The sequence below is a fragment of the Procambarus clarkii genome, chromosome 54 (genome assembly GCF_040958095.1).
Source record: "Procambarus clarkii isolate CNS0578487 chromosome 54, FALCON_Pclarkii_2.0, whole genome shotgun sequence".
Classification (NCBI taxonomy): domain Eukaryota; kingdom Metazoa; phylum Arthropoda; class Malacostraca; order Decapoda; family Cambaridae; genus Procambarus; species Procambarus clarkii.
In genome coordinates, this window is record NC_091203.1 from 28,852,514 (window position 1) to 28,873,754 (window position 21,241).

The following is a 21,241-nucleotide window of genomic DNA, read 5'->3' on the forward strand; positions in this document are numbered from 1 at the left end:
ATGGTACACAGTTTGTTCCATTTATCTTCCCCCGAGTGTCCCGCTTTCTCTTCCTGATTTGAACCACCACCTAGACTCCTTGCCGGAGCCTGTGCTCCTGCTGGGTGACTTCAATTGTCGCCATTCTCTTTGGGGTGACGTTCTGACGAATACCCGGGGTCGCCTTCTTGAGCCGTTTCTCCTCTCTTCTTCCCTGTCTCTTCTGAATTCTGGTGAGCCCACTCATTTGGACTCTTGGACTCGCACCCTTTCTTGTCTTGATCTTTCTCTCTGCTCTTCTTCTCTTTACTTAGATTTCACGTGGCAGGTTCTTAATGACCTCCATGGAAGTGATCATTTCCCCATCCTTGTTTCCTTTTTCTCTTTTCGCCCTTCCCTCTCTTTCCGTAGGTGGCAGTTTGCTAAGGCGGACTAGACCCTATTTACCCTCGGTGCTACTCTCTCTGACCTCTCCCTTCTGCCTCTCTCTCGCGCTCTCCTCCTTTTTCATGACACTGTCTTCGATGCTGCCCTCCGCTCTATCCCTCGCTCTTCCTCTCGGGGTCCACGGAAGTGCGTTCCCTGGTGGAATGCGGACTGTGCTCGGGCTGTCCGCTGTAAGCGTGCAGCCTGGAAGAGGCACCGCCGTAGGCATACGACCGATTCTTTTCTTTTCTTTCGGAAAGCGAGTGCGGTGGCCCGTAGGGCCATCCGTACGGCTAAACGTGAATGTTGGGCATCTTATGTCTCAACAATTACGTCCGAAACTCCTCTGGCCCAGATCTGGAAGCGTATCCACAAGATAGCGGGTAAGTTCGTTCCCGATGTTTCACCGGTCCTTCACCACCATGATACTCTTGTGGCGGACCCGTTGCAGGTTGCTTCTGTACTGGGTTCCCACTTTTCTTCTGTTAGCTCTGGTCTTCATCTTCCCCATTTTTTTCTTCGTAAACCTGTCCTTGAGTCTCGTCCTTTAGATTTCTGCACTCATCTTCAACTTCCCTATAACGATCCCTTCTCTCTCTCTGAACTTCGTTCTGCCCTGGCCCTCTGCGGTTCTACGGCGGCGGGCTCCGATGGTATTCATTATGAGATGCTTCGCCATCTCCCTCCGTGCACGTCTCAGTATTTACTGAGTCTGTATAATCGGATCTGGGAGTCGTCGTCAGTCCCTGAGGACTGGCTCGATGCCGTTGTCCTCCCTGTTCGCAAACCGGGGTCTCTGGGTACTTCCCCTAAGGACTTTCGCCCTATTGCTCTCACAAGTTGTGTCTGCAAACTCTTTGAACGTATGGTTAACGTTCGTCTGATGTGGTTCCTGGAACACCATCACCTCCTCTTCCCTTCTCAATTTGGTTTCCGCAAGTGCCGCAGCACGACAGATGTCCTGGTAAACTTGGAGGTCTATATTCGTACTGCTTTTGCTGCGAAGACCTCCGTTGTTGCCGTCCTTTTTGATCTGGAAAAGGCTTACGACACCACTTGGCGATATCATATTCTATCTCAACTTCATTCTTTTGGCCTTCGTGGTCATCTCCCTCTCTTTCTCTGCGGCTTCCTCTCTCGTCGTTCCTTTCGGGTGCACCTTGGTACTGCTCTCTCTGCCTCTTTTCAGCAATACGAAGGTGTGCCCCAGGGTAGTGTTCTGAGCACTACTCTTTTTCTGGTTGCCCTCAATGGTCTTCTTTCCTCTCTTCCTTCTGGTGTCTTCTCCGCTCTCTATGTCGATGATCTTACCCTTTGCTGTCAGGGTGATGATTCGCCTCTCCTTCAACGCCGGCTTCAACTTGCAATTGATGCCGTGTCGTCTTGGGCCACAGATCATGGCTTCAAGTTCTCCACTTCTAAGACTTGTGCCATGACTTTTACGCGGAAGCGGGTTGTTCTTTGTCCCTCTTTGTCACTTTATGGTCATCCCCTTGAATACAAATATTCCGCGAAGCTTTTGGGGTTATTCCTTGACACTCGTTTGTCTTGGTCTCCCCATATCTCTTACCTCCATATTGAGTGCTCTAAGGCCCTTACCCTCCTTCGGGTCTTGTCCCATACTTCTTGGGGGGCAGATAGGCGCACTCTCCTTGCTTTACATTCCTCTCTCGTCCTGTCTAAGCTCGATTATGGTTGCCCTGCTTACTCGTCTGCTTCTCCTTCTACTCTTCGCCGTCTTGATGCTTTGCACCATACTGGGTTGCGCCTCAGTTCTGGTGCCTTTCGTTCGACTCCCGTTCTTAGCCTGTATATTGACACTGGCTTCCTGTCTCTCCAGGACCGCCGTGATCGCTACTGTCTTCGCTATCTTGCGCGGTCCTTACAACATCCTTCCTCTCGCCTCTGTCGTGCTTTAACTTTTACCCCTCCTGCGGTTCCTGTTCCTCTTCACCACCTCCCTCTCTCTGTCCGGTTATCTCGCCTCCAGGATTCTCTTTCCGTTCGTATTTCTAATGTTTCTCCTCGTGTTGTTCCTTCTTTGCCCCCATGGAGATTCCCTCTTCCGCGGTTTTGTACTTCCTTGACCCGTATCACTAAAGCTTTTACCCCTCCTACGGTTCTAAAACGCCTTTTCCTTGAGCACTTTTCTTCTCACTCCCGCTCTGTTTCTGTCTTCACCGATGGGTCTAAGTCGGCAGACGGTGTTGGCTACTCTGTTGTTTTTCCTGAACGCACTTATATGTGTCGCTTACCTCCGGAGACTAGCATCTTTACAGCGGAACTTTATGCTATTCTCTATGCTCTTCGTCTCCTGCTTTCTCGTTGTCAGTCTTCCTTTGTAGTTGTTGACTCTCGTAGTGCCCTCATGGCTCTCGGGTCCTTTAATCCGGTTCATCCAGTAGTTGTCGAGATCCAGCATTGGCTGTTTCTTGTTCACAGTAAATTTAAGTCGGTTGAGTTTTGTTGGGTTCCCAGCCATATTGGTGTGTCTTTAAATGAGCGTGCGGATGCTGCCGCCAAGGAAGCTGTCCGCTCTTATCCCATCTCTCGTAAAGGCATTCCGTATTCCGACTTTTACCCGGTTATCCATTCCTCAGTCCTTACCCGTTGGCAGGCTTCTTGGTTGTCTGTTACTGGTAACAAGCTACGTACTCTTAAATGTTGTGTTTCCTCGTGGCCGTCCTCCTTCCACCGTAACCGGGGGTGGGAAACAGCGCTGGCGAGGTTGCGTATTGGCCATACTCGCTTAACCCATGGTCACTTGATGGAGCGCCGCCCTGCTCCTTATTGTCCTAGTTGCATTGTCCCTCTTACGGTCGTGCATGTCCTTCTTGAATGTCCTGACTTCCAGGACGAGCGTGTGTCTTGCTTTCCGACCGCCCCTCGCGGTCACCTGTCCCTCAATAGAATTCTTGGTAACTTGGATACTTTTGATATCGTTCGCCTTATGCGTTTTTGTTCTCGTATTGGCATCCTTGGTGATATTTAGCGCCCTCTGATTATTTTGCGCATTTGATGGTGCTACATAGCCTTCCCGGTTTGGTGCCTTCTTTTGATAATTACTTACTTGTATTATATATTTAGACAAAATATAGAGGTGATTGTTAGGTGGCAGCCATAGGTGTACCTGCTAGTTAAGTCATTAGGGCGCTTGTAGTGGCCTTAATAGCCATGCCAGTAGTTAGCCATCAATCTTAAGGTTATCTTGAGATGATTTTGGGGCTTAGCGTCCCCGCGTCCCGGTCCTCGACCAGGCCTTCTTTTTCTTACACATTCCCAGGAAGCAGCCCGTAGCAGCTGTCCTACTCCCAGGTACTTATTTACTGATAGCTGAACAGGGTCATCAGGGTCAAAGAAAGTGCCCATTTGTTTCAGCCTCCACCGGGGATCGAACCCGGAACCTCAGGATTACGAATCCGAAGCGCTGTCCACTCGGCTGTCAGGCCCCTTAAAACAACCCAAAGAGAAATCTTCGACATATTTTGATGAAAATCTGAATGAAACGAGAAATTTTGGCCACACAGATTGTGTGAAGATGGTGGGGGGGGGGGGAGATTGAGGGGGTGGAGGTTAGTACGATGAACATGGTTGAGAATGATGGAAGGAGAAGGGCTCGTATGATGAATTGACCTAAGGGCCACCATCTACAGTGGCCTCGACGGGGACAGGACGGCGGCACCTTGTCAAAGGTCTGCCTTCCTACTCCCCCCCTTATTTTATTGAGGATTTGTCTTGTGTATATTGTGAACAAAAGGAATAACTCGGCATTTACGACTTGAGTGGTTAAGCGGGTTCATTCTGTGTTACATTGTGGCTTGTTGAGCTTGAAGCTGTTGTCCAGCCTGTCTGTGTCAAATATGACATTTCAGAGAAGTGGTCTGTATTAATGACCTCCAACTTGGTCAATATTATAATTTTTATATATTTTTTTAATTTGTAATACTGACCAAGCTGGAGGTTATAAATACAGAACACTTCTCTAAAATACATTACAAAGTATAAAGCAATGCATTAAAATAGTATTACAAAGACCTCGGCTGTTATGTATTTATTTATATATCTACAAGAAGTTACATTGTGTTTCTGAGAGTACATGGCATGATGTGTTTACGTTCATGTAAAGCCACTAGTACGCATAGCACTTCGGGCAGGGCCTTAATCTAACAGATAATATTAAGTAGGTAATTTCTAGGAAAATTTATAGGCTAATCTATCAAAATCTATAACAATTTAAACATTTATAGTGTTAGTCCTTCAAAGATTCGTGGTAGTGACAGTTGAACAAGTTCTGGCATGATTGTTGTTGCTGTCTTGAACTTTCTCCAAAGCGGAAAATCATTGATGTGTTTTTGAAGTGAAGTTTCCATATTAGGACACAGTAGGCCAGATGGGACCACAACAGAGACTCGTACAGTTGAATATTCAATGTTGTTCGTTTAAGTCAATGATTCGTTTAACTATTCTTAAGGATTGTTTTTATATTAACTGTGAGTCCCAGATGTTTAATGGCTGGTACATCATAACTCCTAGGTAATATTGACTTAAATTTACCAGAGGGCCACCATTTCTCCATAGTGCCCTCTACGGCAACACGAAGCCGGCGGCTTGTCAAAGGTTCCCCTACGGTTCCTGAGGAGTTTGTCTATCTGTATTTTGAGCGCGCAAACTGCTGCATTATGACATTAAAGGTAGTTTGATAATATGTACACGGTGTCTTGTAGCTAAGCTAAAGGTGGCATATAATGTTTAGCAACAAGTCGGCCTAGATTGTTTAGTGTTAACGACTAGGGCGATGGAGTGGTCATATCAGGATAGCAATTGTGCAGATAAATGGGGAAGATAATTGCAGACGAGGAGTCACAATAACGGGGGCTGAAATATGTTGACCAAACCACACACTAGAAAGTGAAGGGACGACTAGATAATTGTTTATCTAATAGATGGAAGATGTTAATTGTTTGCATCTTGTTTACTCTGCGATGTAAAATGAATTCACCTGTAAATGGTCATTTTTAACAATGTAATCACTAGGCTTCTAACGTTGGTTTAGTGCTCAAAGACCATACTGTACTTGAGAGGTTTTAAACATGTTATTTATATAATTTAGGCCAATAGACAGCTAAATAAATTAATAATACACAGTACTTTTAACTAAGGTTAGCTAAAGGTTTGTTTTAGTGGAAGACCCTAATAAGGTAATGTGTTTCTATGTAACTTTAAAAGAACATTGATGCTTAACCATAGCCTCATGAGTCCAAGACAAAAATGTACTCCGTTAGGCTATTGCAGTCTTATCAGTCTTGCCTACTCGCTATTGTTGATACAATCTGTAATTAATCTCCATTGCAATTTCACCTTTTCCAGTGATTGGTTCCAGTGTTCTTGAAATTCATAATTATATTTTGCTACTCGATTGTATTTGAAATAAACTGTTTATACTTACCCTAGTGCTACATAGCCTTCCTGGTTTGGTGCATTCTTTTGATAATTACTTATACTTGCCCTTAATATATGTAAAAAAATTTTTTTCAGGAGTGTGGCACGTGTGGACAAGTGTTGGATCAGAGGAGTCAAGGTAAAGTGCTTATTTAACAACTAGTTCTGGGGAGGAGCGGGTGAAACTAGATGGGCGCAGTCAACTTCACATTCTTGTTACACTAACACTGGTTTGTGCCTCGGAGAGGCTGCAGGATCCAGTAAGTTCAGTAGAACTTCGGTTTCAACTCCTTTTGACTATGTCGTAGCTCAGTCGATTACGGCAGCGTCTGGGATGCTCTCGGACGCAGGTTCGAATCCTCGTCCCGGCCCTTGTGGATTTGGACATTCTTGTTAACAGGCTGAGAGCTTTCCTTTCCCATAGATTTATTTATAGAAGAGTTAGCAATAAGTCGGCTGGGTTTATTAACGTGATGTTTTTAGGCCCCATTAATATTATGCAGTTCAGTTTTGGTCGCCATGCTAAAGAATGGACATAATTCACTAGAACACGTCAGTTAGGATGACAAAGTTAATCCCGTAAATTAGAAAGCTTCCGTATGAAGAGATGTTGGAAAAACGTGACATGATTGAAGTGTACAAGTGGATGAATGGGCATAACAAGGGAGTTATTCATAAGGCTTTAAATGAAGATAAGTTTAGATTTAGGAAATACCTGGGTAAATACTGGTTTGGTAACTGGGTTGTGAATTTGCTGAACAAATTACTGGATCATGTGCAGACGACGAGTCACAATAACGTGGCTGAAGTATGTTGACAAGACCACACACTAGGTGAAAGGACGACGACGTTTCGGTCCGTCCTGGACCATTCTCAAGTCTATTGTGGATCATACTACTGGATCACTGGATCAGTTTCTTGACTTAAGTTCTACTAGTTTACACTCGGAACGCGACTCTCCAATCAGCTTACATCTGTATCCTCAATTGCTGCTAGGTGATCAAAGGCGAACATTTAACCTTGAATGTTTAATCCGAACCAAATGATGGGTAGCAAAGGTGTGTGGTAAGGTAAAAGTTGGGTGGCGAGGCAAGTTTTGGGGTGGTGAAGACTTAGAATATTGTTCAATGTGGGTGACAAAGACTTGCTGTGAAGAGTAGGTAAAGAATAAATTGAGAGATAGGAGAATTATCTTAAGATTAGGCTTGGACTGGCTGGCATATGCATTATATATCATTAATGCATACATGCCAGGGGGGGGAGATCTCCCCAAAGGCATAAACTGCTAGGTCAGGTAATCCACAAACCCATCTCCAATGACTCCAAGGTCATGGGAAGCTTGACCTTCCCCTGAAGTTGCACCCACCGTTATATCTGTCTGTATGGCCTGTTTTGCCGCAGTTTGCACAGTGTGCTTCATTATGGCAGGCGAGGATACTGTGGCCCAATAGATAACAAGCGTAACATCGTAACACAGGGAAGTTGTAGGGCTGGACCTGATACGAGGTCCTGTGTAGTGCCACCCGATCAGGGAGGGGCCCATCGAACTTTACACAGACCATGGATGTCGGGCATGCTGCTCCGCGAATCCTGGTAACTTCCAATAATCCCGCTGATGCACCCCCTAACACATGCAGAGCGGTCTGGATGTTATCCACATCAACACTCTGGTCATTGGGCCAATCTTCCCATACCGGGCCCGAGACTGCTCCTGCGACAATACCTGTCGGCACCTGACAGGCCAGTCCCCCAACTTAATAATGTCGGATACACGGATGTGTGATAGAGCCTCCTTTTTGATGTGTAGCTTCAGTGCTGCACCCCTACCCAGGGTACGCACGGTCTCAGGCAGGCAATGTGGCCACAATACCGAAGCCTCAATTGCTGCACCTAAGGTACGAGGATTTGCAAACACGCACTGAGCTGATTCTGACTGGATTAGGACAACCACAAACGAGGAATGAGGTACCACAAGAGAAAGGTCTTCTGAAGGCAAAGACATTCTCTTAACATCTCGCTCTGGCGCAGCATCAGCCGACTCATTTTCCAGCAGGCGTTTTCCTCTCTGGGACTTGCTGTCAACGTACATGGCGCCCCCGCTCGGGGAGGCGTCCATTAGGGAGGCTCCGGCCTCCCTAAACTGCCTCATCCAGCCCGCCTCTTCCCTCATTCCAAATCCACAAACCCACCAACTCCAACTCCAAGAGGGAAAAGGCGGGCTGGATGAGGCAGTTTTTGTCTTTGGAAATATTTGTAATCATTTTATTTAGAGATGAGTGTGAGCAGAAATGACACACTATAGTAGTAATTTATAGTGAAGATAATAATGTATTTTCCAAATGAGAAAAAATTATGCGAGGCGAAAACTGGCATAATACATGCCAGATAAAAGTAGGTTGGCAAAAACTCCACACTAAAAGATTTGGTTGTGGAGGAGATTCCCGCCGAAGGTCGGCCATCTTGGCGCGCAGATTGAACGCCCCTGGCTGGACTTTCTTTCCACACCTCACCTGGGGCTCATCTTTGAATTCAGATGGCTTTTTTGGGCCAGTGTGTGCTCACTGCAGCTACCCAGGGGCTCATAGCACCGGGGGAGGCCGGAGCCTCCCTAATGGACGCCTCCCCGAGCGGGGGCGCCATGTACGTTGACAGCAAGTCCCAGAGAGGAAAACGTCTCCTGGAAAATGAGTCGGCTGATGCTGCGCCAGAGCGAGATGCTAAGAGAATGTCTTTGCCTTCAGAAGACCTTTCTCTTGTGGTACCTCATTCCTCGTTTGTGGTTGTCCTAATCCAGTCAGAATCAGCTCAGTGCGTGGTTGCAAATCCTTGTACCTTAGGTGCAGCAATTGAGGCTTCGGTATTGTGGCCACATTGCCTGCCTGAGACCGTGCGTACCCTGGGTAGGGGTGCAGCACTGAAGCTACACATCAAAAAGGAGGCTCTATCACACATCCGTGTATCCGACATTATTAAGTTGGGGGACTGGCCTGTCAGGTGCCGACAGGTATTGTCGCAGGAGCAGTCTCGGGCCCGGTATGGGAAGATTGGCCCAGTGACCAGAGGGTTGATGTGGATAACATCCAGACCGCTCTGCATGTGTTAGGGGGTGCATCAGCGGGATTATTGGAAGTTACCAGGATTCACGGAGCAGCAAACCCGACATCCATGGTCCGTGTAAAGTTCGATGGGCCCCTCCCTGATCGGGTGGCACTACACAGGACCTCGTATCAGGTCCAGCCCTACAACTTCCCTGTGTTACGATGTTACGCTTATTATCTATTGGGCAACAGTCGCCTCACCTGCCGTAATTCAGCACACTGTGCAAACTGCGGCAAAACAGGCCATACAGACAGATATAACGGTGGGTGCTCTGATGCACCTCGCTGTCTTTTATGCCATGGCTATCACAAGATTACGTCCAAGAGTTGCCCGGTATATCTTGAGGCCCTCCGGTTGGACATCGATCATAAAACAGCGGAGACCCCTCGACAGGAGCTGCTCCAGAGGTTGCATGCTCTCAATCAGCCTATCGCTTCTTCTCGCCTCCAGGTTTCCCCTGGTCGGGCCTCATCACAAGTAAGAACTAGCAGACCCTCTTGCCTGTCCCAGTCACATGCCTCATACGCACAGGTTGCTAATCAATTTTCCCTCCTGGGTAGCCTTGACATGGACGGAAACTCATCCACGGATACAGACATGGACGCTCAGTCTCGGCCGGAGCCTGGCACTCGACACCCTCCTGCCTCTCCTCAAAGAAGCCAACACCGGCGTCGTCGACACACCCATCGATCAGGAGGTACTGCTCCATCAGACAGCCCTGACGATGATCCTCTGGTCCCCCAGGCACTTTCCCAGGGGATTGTGACACCGGTGGAACATGAGGCCCAGAGTGAAGCACCCACCAGTCGCTGGCGCCGTCAAGAGAGTTCGCGAGCCGAACAATGATCAACAGCCTTTGGACTGGCTGTCATTGATACCACACATTTTACTATGTATGAGGGTTTTATGGCTTTTTCTGGTGGTTTCCCTTTTGGAGACGTCTGTGCACAGGTGGTCAAAAAGTGAGCTGTTGTATTTCAGGGTAAATGGCGCCCCATCCTGAGAATACTGTGGTGTTTTGGAATGCCCGCTCCCTTTTTAAGAAGACGCAAATAATATGCAATTTTATCGCCAGCGCAACACCGTTGATCGTGGGATTCTGTGAGACTTGGCTTACTGACGACCTTTGCTTCACGGTGCCGGGGTATTCGGTCTATAGACAAGATCGGCCAGTACGGGGTGGAGGGGGACTTGCCCTCTTGGTCAGGGACTCAGTTCCCAGCTCCTTGCTTCGCATTCACTCCTTCCCGGGTGGGCATTTAGAATTAAGAAGAACCCACCGCCGCTTTCAGTAATTGGCATATTTTCGGTATAAAAAGTAGGAATTTCAAATTGCGAATACGTGCAGAGAGCCAGATTTTGGCTCCAAAATGTGGCTCTAGCGTCAAATTTGGGATATTTGGGATATTTTGAAAACTGTAGGGCGGATTGTGCAAAATGTGACCCACTGCCGCTTTCAGTAATTGGCATATTTTCGGTATAAAAAGTCGGAATTTCAAACTGCGAATACGTGCAGAAAGACAGATTTTGGCTCCAAAATGTGGGTCTGGCGTCGAATTTGGGATGTACGGGATATTTTGAAAACTGCAGGGGGGTTTGGGCAAAATGTGACACACCGCTGGTATCAGTAATTGGCATATTTTCGGTATAAAAAGTAAGAATTTCAAACTGCGAATAGGTGCAGAGAGCCAGACCTTTGGTCCAAAATATGGCTCAGATATCGAATTTGGGATGTTTGGGATATTTTGAAAACTGCAGGGGGGGTTTGGGCAAAATGTGACCCACCGCCGCTTTCAGTAATTGGCAGATTTTTGGTATAAAAAGTCGGAATTTCAAACTGCGAATAGGTGCAGAGAGCCAGAATTTGGGTCCAAAATATGGCTCAGGTATCGAATTTGGGATATTTTGAGAACTGCAGGGGGGTTTGGCAAAATGTGACCCACCGCCGCTTTCAGTATTTGGCATATTTTCGGTATAAAAATTCGGAATTTCAAACGGCGAATAGGTGCAGAGAGCCAGAATTTGGGTCCAAAATATGGCTCAGGTATCGAATTTGGGATGTTTGAGATATTTTGAAAACTGCAGGGGGGTTTGGGCAAAATAAGGAACCAAAATTTAAGGAACCAACACGGGAAAATAATATTTTAGTTTTAGTGTTAACTAACAGGGAAACACAAATTAATGACATCGAAATAGGGAGTGAGCTAGGGAACAGTGATCACAAAGAAATCAGATTTAGCATAGAATGAAATAGACCTGTAGGAGAAAATTCTGTTTAAGTGCCAGATTTTCGAAAAGCTGATTTTAATAGCCTAAGAAATTTTTTGGGTCAAATTGATTGGAAAATCTTGGGTATGGGGTGTGGGCCGGTCTTGGAGCGAGACATGAACCCAGCGATAGGTGACGTAAAAGGAGATTTCGATGTGGATTCAATATATAACTTATTTAAAAATATTCTAAACAAAGAATATTTATATAGTTCTCAAAGAATATATTTAAATATTCAAACACAAACTCATTGAAGTGCAAACGACCATCAATACTCAGAATAGACCTAAAACGTTGATCAAGCGAGAGGGGCTATTCAGTAAATTCAATTTTAATAATAAAAGGATTGACTGGGAGATAATAAACAGGGAACTTACAAACATTCCATGGGGAACTGTTCTAAATAATACAAGTCCTACAGAAGGAATAGAAAAACTGACTTCAGAAGCGTATCAAGTCTGTCTGAAACATGTTCCTTTGAGGAAAGCCAGAAAGAGATCTAACGTGGAAAGAGAACGCAGACGACACTATAAACGCAGGAAAAAAATAACGGAACTGCTTATGCAGACACGAATTTCCCGTCAAAGAAGGAATAATTTAAATAGGGAGATTGAAGAAATCGAGCGGAAATTGAAACACTCATATGAAACTGAAGAAAGGCAGTTTGAACAGAAAGCAATTCAGGAAATAAAGAAAAATCCAAAATATTTCTTCTCATATGCGAAATCAAAAGCAAAAACCACTGCCAGTATTGGACCTATTCGTACAAGTGAAGGTTCATACACGGAGGATGACAAAGAAATTAATGAAATCCTAAAAAAGCAGTATGAGGACATGTTTAGCACTCCAATAAACAACATGAAGGTGGAAGATCCAGACAATTTCTTTATGCGGGATATTCAAACCCCTGTAAATATAACTGATATAAACACGAGCACACTAAATTTTGAATGAGAAATTGAAAACATGCCCATGCACTCGGCCCCAGGGCCAGACTCATGGAATTCAATATTTATAAAGAAATGCAAAGTGCCGGTAGCACAGGCACTCAGTATAGTGTGGAGGAAGAGCTTGGACACAGGGGAGATACCAGATGCACTTAAAGTAGCAGACATAGCCTCTCTACACAAGGGAGGGAGCAAAGCATTGGCAAAGAATTATAGACCAGCTGCACTAACATCGCACATCATAAAAGTATTTGAGAGAGTGATTAGGAGTCAGGTCACCAATTTCATGGAGACCAATGACCTTCACAACCCAGGCGAACATGAATTTCGAGCGGGAAGATCGTGCCTCTCACAGCTACTTGAGCACTACGACAAAGTCACTGAGGCATTAGAAGAAAAACAGAATGCTGATGTGATATACACAGACTTCGCAAAGGCTTTCGATAAATGTGACCATGGCGTGATAGCACACAAAATGAAGTCAATGGGAATAACCGGTAAAGTAGGACGCTGGATACTCAGTTTTCTGTCAAACAGGACTCAGCGAGTAACGGTCAACCATATAAAATCTAGTCCAAGTGCAGTTAAAAGCTCTGTACCTCAGGGTACAGTCCTTGCACCGCTGCTCTTCCTTATTCTCATATCAGATATAGACAAAAATACAAGTCACAGCTTCGTATCATCCTTTGCAGATGACACAAAAATCAGTATGAAAATTACCTCGGCTGAAGACATTGAAAAACTTCAAGCTGATATTAATAAAGTTTTCAAATAGGCATCAGAAAATAACATGATGTTTAACAGTGATAAATTCCAGGTACTCAGGTACGGTAAAAATGAGGACCTTAAACATAATACAGAGTACAAAACACAATCAAATGTACCCATAGTAGAAAAACAGCATGTAAAGGATTTGGGAATAATAATGTCTGACGACCTGACGTTTAAGGAGCATAACCAAGCAAATATTGCGACAGCCAGAAAAATGATAGGATGGATTACGAGAACTTTCAAATCCAGGGAACCCATCACAATGGTTGTACTCTTCAAGTCACTTGTGTTGTCCCGTCTTGAGAACTGCTCAGTACTCACTTTCCCCTTCAGAGCAGGAAAGATTGCTGAAATAGAGGGAATAGAGAACATATACGGCATGCATAGACGCAATAAAGCACCTAAATTATTGGGATCGTCTCAAAGCCCTCCAAATGTACTCACTAGAAAGAAGACGAGAGAGATATCAAATAATATACAACTGGAAGATACTGGAGGGCCAAGTACCAAATCTACCCAGTAAAATAACAACGTACTGGAGTGAACGATATGGAAGAAAATGTAGAATAGAACCAGTGAAGAGCAGAGGTGCCATAGGCACAATCAGAGAACACTGTATAAACATCAGAGGTCCGCGGTTGTTCAACGTCCTCCCAGCAAGCATAAGAAATATTGCCACAACAACCGTGGACATTTTCAAGAGGAAACTAGATTTATTCCTCCAAGGAGTGCCGGACCAACCGGGCTGTGGTGGGTATGTGGGCCTGCGGGCCGCTCCAAGCAACAGCCTAGTGGACCAAACTCTCACAAGTCAAGCCTGGCCTCGGGCTGGGCTTGGGGAGTAGAAGAACTCCCAGAACCCCATCAACCAGGTAAACCTACTTGGAGTATGTGCAGAGCTAAATCAAGTACTTCCACAAATGGTTAGAACCAGCTCAGGATGTTTGGGGAAAATTCTCCAGCATATAATCTGATTTAATGGTAATATTAATAATTGGTCTAAAATATTAGAGAGGTGGACTGTAAAACTTCTAAATAATATTTGGATTATTTTTCCTGCACATCTTTTAGGGGGTTGTACCAATAATGCTGGGATTACCTATGTCATATAAATATTAAATCGTTTGATGATAAATTTCATTAATAAATTCTAATCGTAGAGTTAGTAAGCTAACTACAAGGTTATAATTAGAAACAAAGTCTTAGCTGTCAAGCAGTTCGGGTAGCATGAGTCAGACAGCTTCCCATAACCAGTCTAATCCTGTTTGATCGTGTTGACTTTGCAGACATGTGATTCACTGGAAGGGATGACCCTCTTTTGTAGACAAACTCTACTCTGTGAACACACACAGAGCTCACACTAACGTGATGCATCAAATGAACAAATCCACAAGGGCCGTGACGAAGATTCGAACCTGCGTCCGGGAGGATCCCAGACACTGCCTTAATCGACTGAGCTACGACAGGGTAAAAGGGTTGATGATGTAAGGGCGAAGAGGGAGAACGGCCTATTGACATAGCTCGGGTGCAGGGGGGGGGGGGGTTGTGTAAAAGCCTGGTTTGTGCCTCGGAGAGGCTACGGGATCCAGTAAGTTCAGTAGAACTTCGGTTTCAACCCTTTTACCCTGTCGTAGCTTAGTCGATTAAGGCAGTGTCTGGGATCCTCCCGGACAGTAGTGAAATATGTGACTAGAAGTGCGCGCACCAGCTGCCAGGTGGCACTCCGTGAGTGTCACCTGACAGGTGGCGTGCAGGTGTCTAGTCACACAGGGTTTTTGGGGGATTTTCCCGGAAGTTTGGCGCGTGTCGGACGCGTGTGAGCGTCCTGTGTTTGGGTAAGTGGTCATGAAAGAGAGTAAGTTATGTTGATGAGTGCCAGGTGGTGCGCGCGCGGTCGTTGTCGCAGCGTGGGTGCCTAGTCACAGGGGTTTGGGATGGGAATTTCCCGGAAGTTTGGCGCGTGTCGGAGGTGGTCTTGAGTGGCGGGTGAGCAGGTGCAGCCCCTCGCTCTAGACACAAAGGGAATTTCTGGGAAGACGTATGAAAATACAAGGATAAGAGTGTAATATGAGGAAGGAGATTGTCATAGACTTAATGATAATAGTTTGATGATCATGAGTAGAGGATGAGAGGGGAACCAGCATAGTGGATATGTTGTTTGGGGAGGGGTGAGGGGGGGAGGGAGAGGAGAACCCCTGTACCTGAGAGGAACGCCAGGAGGTTCATTAGCTTCCTCCTACAGGAAGTCGTAAGTGTTGAGGGGTAAGAGAGAGCGAGAGCTCACTCTCCTGCGGAAGTGGTGGGCCATTTGTCTAAAGGGTTTTCGTTGTCTTCAGAGTGGCGATGTTCGTCCCACGACGACTCTACATACACTGTGGATTCCGGTAAGGAGGGGCGAGGTACTTACTCCTGCCGACAGACAGACCCACACCTGTCAGCCATCAATCACTTCTCATTTGACCCGGGCATTTCACTCCCCTCACACACAAACGCGCCGCCAGTTCCCTGCGAGACTTCATCCGCTACACACGCGTCATACAGCTCCATGTCATGGAAAGGCGAAGCTTTACAGCATGCATGAAATGCGGAGTGTTTTATATTCCATCAGCAAATCAACTGTGTCGGCTGCAATGCGCAAGCTGTGAAAAACCGCCCCTAGGACATTACGACATCAAATGCAAGCGATGTCAGCAGATTTTCTGTGATAACCGTGAGTGTTATTCATATTTAATATTCCACAGTTCATTTTATGGCATCCACAGGTGAAATATCGCGTGTAAACTACTATAGTGTGAGAATATTTTCTCATTCAGGCTATTACATTCCACACAGTTAAATATGTTCTGTCCAATTTCAGTTTACAAAACCGTGAAGTGTCCTTATTGCTCACCCACCCCGCGAGGAGGTCATCGTCGGAATGAAACTTCACATAAACGTAGGTAGCATATAAAAATATACTTCTCCTATCTGTATTTCATCCAGTTGCAGGTGATCACACATGCATAATAATAAACATATTTTTTTCCCCATTCACCCGTGCTGAATATCATTTGTTCCATTTCAGGTTATAATCCATACCTCAATCGACGGAGTGAACAGAACAACGTCATCGAGCCTATATCCCATTCTTCACACACTGAGCTAAGGAGAGCACATCTCACTCGCCAGGAGTCACAGCTCCTTCATCAAGGTCAGCCACCCCGCCAGATGGAGGGCTACGAGACCGTATCGCCCCCTGTTAACAGATGTTATGAATTCATACCCACTCACCTGCTCAACCCCTTCACCATGACATAAGTAAGTTATTACTGTCTGATTTCAGTCTATTTCCTAAACATATTAATTCCCACTAGTCTGTTCCCTAGCCTCATAATATATATATATATATATATATATATATATATATATATATATATATATATATATATATATATATATATATATATATATATATATATATATACGCTTTCATTCTTTCTAGAGATATATATGCTTCATTCTTTCTAGAGATAATATGTTTTTCTTTTTTTTTACAGACGACACACCGCTGTGCATAGATTTGGCATCCAGCGACAGCTGCAGCAGTGGCTGTGAGAGTGGCACAGCAGGGCGGGCAGTGGCCACTTCCGGCTCTCACAGGGAGGGGAGGACTCGTTCACGCCCTCACTCAACCCCCCGTTCCTCCCCCAGCCCCATACCCCAATCAATCAGCGACAGCTATGACAACAACAGCAGCAGCAGCATCAGCAGCAACAGCAGCAGCAGTGGTGAGAATCGTACCATTTTCATCTCAGACAGTGACTCAGACGACAGCTCAGCAGACCGTGACCTTGACCCGCCAGCGTCTGTCAATTCTGACTTGTTAGCACCATCTGGCGTAATAGCTGACCCAGCGGTCTCACCCATTCATCTCGGAGGGGGTGGGTTATCACCACCCCCCACCCCTCCCAGCCCTATCCCATCACCCCAGCCACCTCTTCCCCCCTCTCCTCCACCTGCTCTAGAAATTCAACCTCAGCTGCTGGATCGAATTGATAACTATAACGGCAGTTATGTCTGGCTTTCATTCTCCATACCAGAACATGTTAACACCTCCCCAGGAGTATATCTGAGAACATACAGGGATTTTTTCATTAATGAGATACGCGCCCTCTTCTCTCCACAACACCCATTCCTCCTAATTTACCCAGACGTCACTCTAATTGTGCAGAATTTAAATGTACAACAAGACGGGGAGGATAATCTATTGGATCCTATAAATAACGATGGCTTTCCCATACGAGGTGAGGGGCGAAGAATTACTCTAGAGGAAGTAGAAACTCTTATTGATTTTTGGGCTGATGAATTGACAGAGAAAATATCCCAGTATCTGGAAGCGAAGGAAGGGTCCAATGTCTTGGTTGAGCGGCTCACCGGGTTTTACATTAACTGTGGTCAGATAGAACATCCGATAAGATTAGGCTCGCATGTAGACTATCCTGAAGGCGTGCGTGGGAAAAAATTGGTTTTCAATCCAGAGGGAGAGGCTGATATTTGCCTTATGCAGTGTGTTGCAGCTTATAAATGTTTAGCTAATGGGATGCATCTAGATAATATTCGCGCTAGATCTGTGAATGCTAGTTGGTGTCTCAGACACATGAAATGGCCAGCTGATGTCAATTCTGCAGTGACGTTTGAGGATATTCACAAGGTAGAGAAAATGAATAAAGTCAGTATATTCATCTATTCGCTAGAAAGAGATGAAAATGCTAGACGACAACAGAGGCACTACATTACACTAGCTAGGAAAGGAAGAGGAGGATATACAGATGTCATACCATTGTTGATGTTGGAAGCTCAACACTTAGTATTAATTAAGGATTTTAACCAATATGTACGTAATATGCGAGGTCATGGAGATCTAATCCCAAGTCATCACAGCTTCTGTCACTGTTGTTTGATATCACTCCCAGCAGATAGCATGCAGAGTCATGAAAGTACATGCAAAGTACATCAAACTCTCAAATTCTACCCACCAGAGAGGAAGATTACTTTCCGTAACTATGGACGGGGATATGGTCCTAGTCACATGTGCTTTTATGACTTTGAGTGCATGCTAGACCGCTCGAACCCTAAGGGAATGATAGAAACACGTCACAACGCAGTGGCGTATGCGTTCATTATCGTTGACAGACAGAAGAATATTGTTGAGAAAGATACCTATTTGGGTAAAGATGCGGCCAATCACTTTATAACCACGCTAGAAGCGTCATGGGCACGAATCAAGAAGGGGTTAGTATCCTATGAACTTCACATGTCGCAGCAACAGCAGGCAATATTTGAGACAAAAACAGCCTGTGAACTCTGTGATCTACCTTTTAACGGAGATGTAATCAAAGTCCGTCATCACGACCACACAGTAAGATTCCACAATTATCAAGCAGCTTACTGTGATAGATGTAATTTGCAATGTATAAATTCATACAAGTTCCTATACACATTTTCACACAACGCTTCCTATGATTTAGGAGTAATCTTAAACGAGATGAGAGATAGACCAGGAAGTGAAATAGATATATTAGCCAAGGATGGATTTAAATTTATGAAAGTTGATGTGAACAACTTAAGATTTTTGGATAGTTTAGCCCTTCTCAACGGCTCGCTAGGAAGAATAGCCAAGGATCACATCGATAGTGGGAAACCTACCACATTCACTTTGGCTATGTTAAAAGGGGTAAATAAAGCGGCCATCCCAAAACTGCTCACGGGTAAACAATCATTCTGCTATGATTATTTATCCTCTATGTCTGTGTTAGATGAACCACAACTCCCTTCTCGTGATAAGTTTTACAATACACTAAAAGACGAAGAGTTGTCAGAAACAGATTATAAACAAGCCTTAGAAATTTTTGATTTGGCTAAATGTCGCAACATAGGGGAGTATCTACTCCTTTACCTCAAAGTGGACACAGGATTGCTAGCTGATGTGTTCACAGTCTGGCGAGACACCATGCTTGCTCTCTACAAATTAGACATTTCACACTACATTTCTTTACCCTCATTTGCTTGGGATGCGTTCTTGCTTAAATCGAAAGTTCAACTTGATGTTGTGTCAGACCCAATGTTATATGATTTACTTCGTCGGAATCTCCGAGGTGGGTTCACCAGTGTAACGAGACAGTACACGAATGTGGAGAACAGGCACACAGGCTTAGATCTAGGGGAAGATAGTAGCTACATCATTTACTTAGATTTTAATAGTCTTTACGGGGCGTGTATGACTGAACTGCTCCCTCGTGGTGGGATTCGGAAACTGACACATGATGAGCGTGACGTACTGCTGGAGCAAGGTTTGGAGAATATCCCATGTGATGGGTCCAAGGGATATTGGGTGTTGTGTGATACACTGCAGGTCCGACCTGAGGTGGCTAGGTATACAGATGAACTGCCCCTAGTTCTTTCACATACATGCATTACTGAGGAACACATTTCACCCTACAGTAAGAATATTCTTACAGAAGAAAGTCGTGGACTGCCTAAAAACAACACTAAATTAATCGCTTCTCATCTTCCTCAGAAAGACTACCTCGTTAGTCTGGACTTGTTACAGTTGCTCATGCGCATTGGATTAGAAGTAGCTAAAGTTCACGACATCTACGAATTCGAGCAGGAGAGTTACCTTAAAGACTTCATTGAAACCAATGTTCGTGAACGAGCCAGTACCAAATGCGCGATAAAAAAAGGCTTTCAAACTCGTATCAAACTCTATATATGGAAAGAGTCTCACAGATGTATCTAAATATGGGAACAAACACTATTTGGTCACAGATCGTAGTCATTTCCTGAAACATGCTCGAAACCCATTCTTCAAGCGGAGTCTTTTGTTAAGTAAGGATCGTGTGATATGTACTATCAAGCAGAAGTCTCTCCTAGTCAACACTCCTACGTATCTGGGTTACCATATACTTCAAATTGCTAAGAGGCGACTCTATGAGTTCTGGTATGATGTTGTCAAACCTGCGTATGGGGATAAAGCGAGTCTGTTATATACAGACACAGACTCTTTCATCATTAAACTGGACTGTCGGGATGTGTTTGAAGAGTTGAATAAGTCTCCTCTCTTCGACTGTATGGATTTTAGCAATTTTAATGTCACACATCCATCCTACTCTAAAGCGCGAGAAGGTGAACTAGGATTGCTCAAGTCTGAAATAGGCTCTAAGATTATTAACCAGTTAATTGCTCTCAGACCTAAAACATATTCGTTCACCACTCATGATGGGGAGCACACTTGTAAGTGTAAGGGCGTACCATACCATCTACAAGAGAAACTCTCACATGACTCGTTTCAACACACTCTTGAAACAAACACTTCAATCAGGTATGTGTCGAGATCTATACGCAACGTGCAAGGAAAGATTTGTACATGTCGCAGTACCTGCAGAGGATTGTCAGCATTTGACGATAAACGCTACATTTTAAGCCCCACACAGTCCCTAGCGTATGGTCATCCTGATATTCCCAATAACAATGATGATGATGAGATGGATGTAGAAGTGGGAGAGGAGGAGGAGGAGATGGAAGAAGTGATTATGGAGGAGGGGGAAGTAGAGCAAGCACAGAGACTCTACCCAATATTCCGTCCCTGGAGCAAACGCGATGCTACAGCTCAGAAACTATTCAACCCTCGCTAGATTTTATGTTGTACAATTGTTAGCTAGTATTAAGATGGATGCCTCATATGACTAGAACTTTGTATACTAAATGAATAGGATGTTTAATATTATTGTTTGTGAACTGTAAGAACTATGATTAGTTTAAAAAATATGATGTTTAATATTATTGTTTGTGAACTGTAAGAACTATGCTGTTTAATATCATTGTTTGTGAACTGTAAGAACTATGTTTAGTTTTAAAAATGATGTTGCTGTACATAAAATATGTGAATAAACACCTGTAAATGACTATGTTTGTATAAATACCACCTCAGTTCCTTAGTTTTAGCAGTCTTAACGAAGCATTAATCATGGACAGTTCCTATGATATAATCCATGCGGAACATCTAGATATTTTCAGAGAACCATCTCGTGTTATTATTGCTGGTTATTCAAACAGCGGAAAATACTACTTGTGCAGTAAACTTGTAAGGAAGTATCAACACAAGTTCTCCTCAATAATCATATGCGGAGGAGGTTACTCTGAATTACGATCAGATCCACAAATTAAAGGGAAGCTGATCGAGCATTCAACCATTATTGATCCTGTGGAAGAGCGAGTAGATAATGACTCGCATATCTTAGTAATCTACGATGACCTTTTTACAGAGTCTGCGA

At 44.6% G+C, this 21,241-nt stretch overlaps 1 protein-coding gene across 2 annotated transcripts in view; it reads left to right on the forward strand.

Annotated features, from left to right (window-relative positions):
• LOC123746931 (uncharacterized) overlaps window positions 1–20,854 on the forward strand; it is a 41,817-nt gene extending 20,963 nt beyond the window's left edge. For both annotated transcript variants that reach the window (XM_069305219.1, XM_069305220.1), the window contains exons 2-6: window positions 5,941–5,983; window positions 15,266–15,639; window positions 15,787–15,864; window positions 15,994–16,226; window positions 16,466–20,854. In XM_069305219.1, the coding sequence (XP_069161320.1) occupies window positions 17,470–19,707 (2,238 nt within the window). In that variant the 5' untranslated portion in view covers window positions 5,941–5,983; window positions 15,266–15,639; window positions 15,787–15,864; window positions 15,994–16,226; window positions 16,466–17,469 and the 3' untranslated portion in view covers window positions 19,708–20,854. The remainder of the gene's footprint in view (window positions 1–5,940; window positions 5,984–15,265; window positions 15,640–15,786; window positions 15,865–15,993; window positions 16,227–16,465) is intronic.
• Window positions 20,855–21,241: the final 387 nt, after the last annotated feature.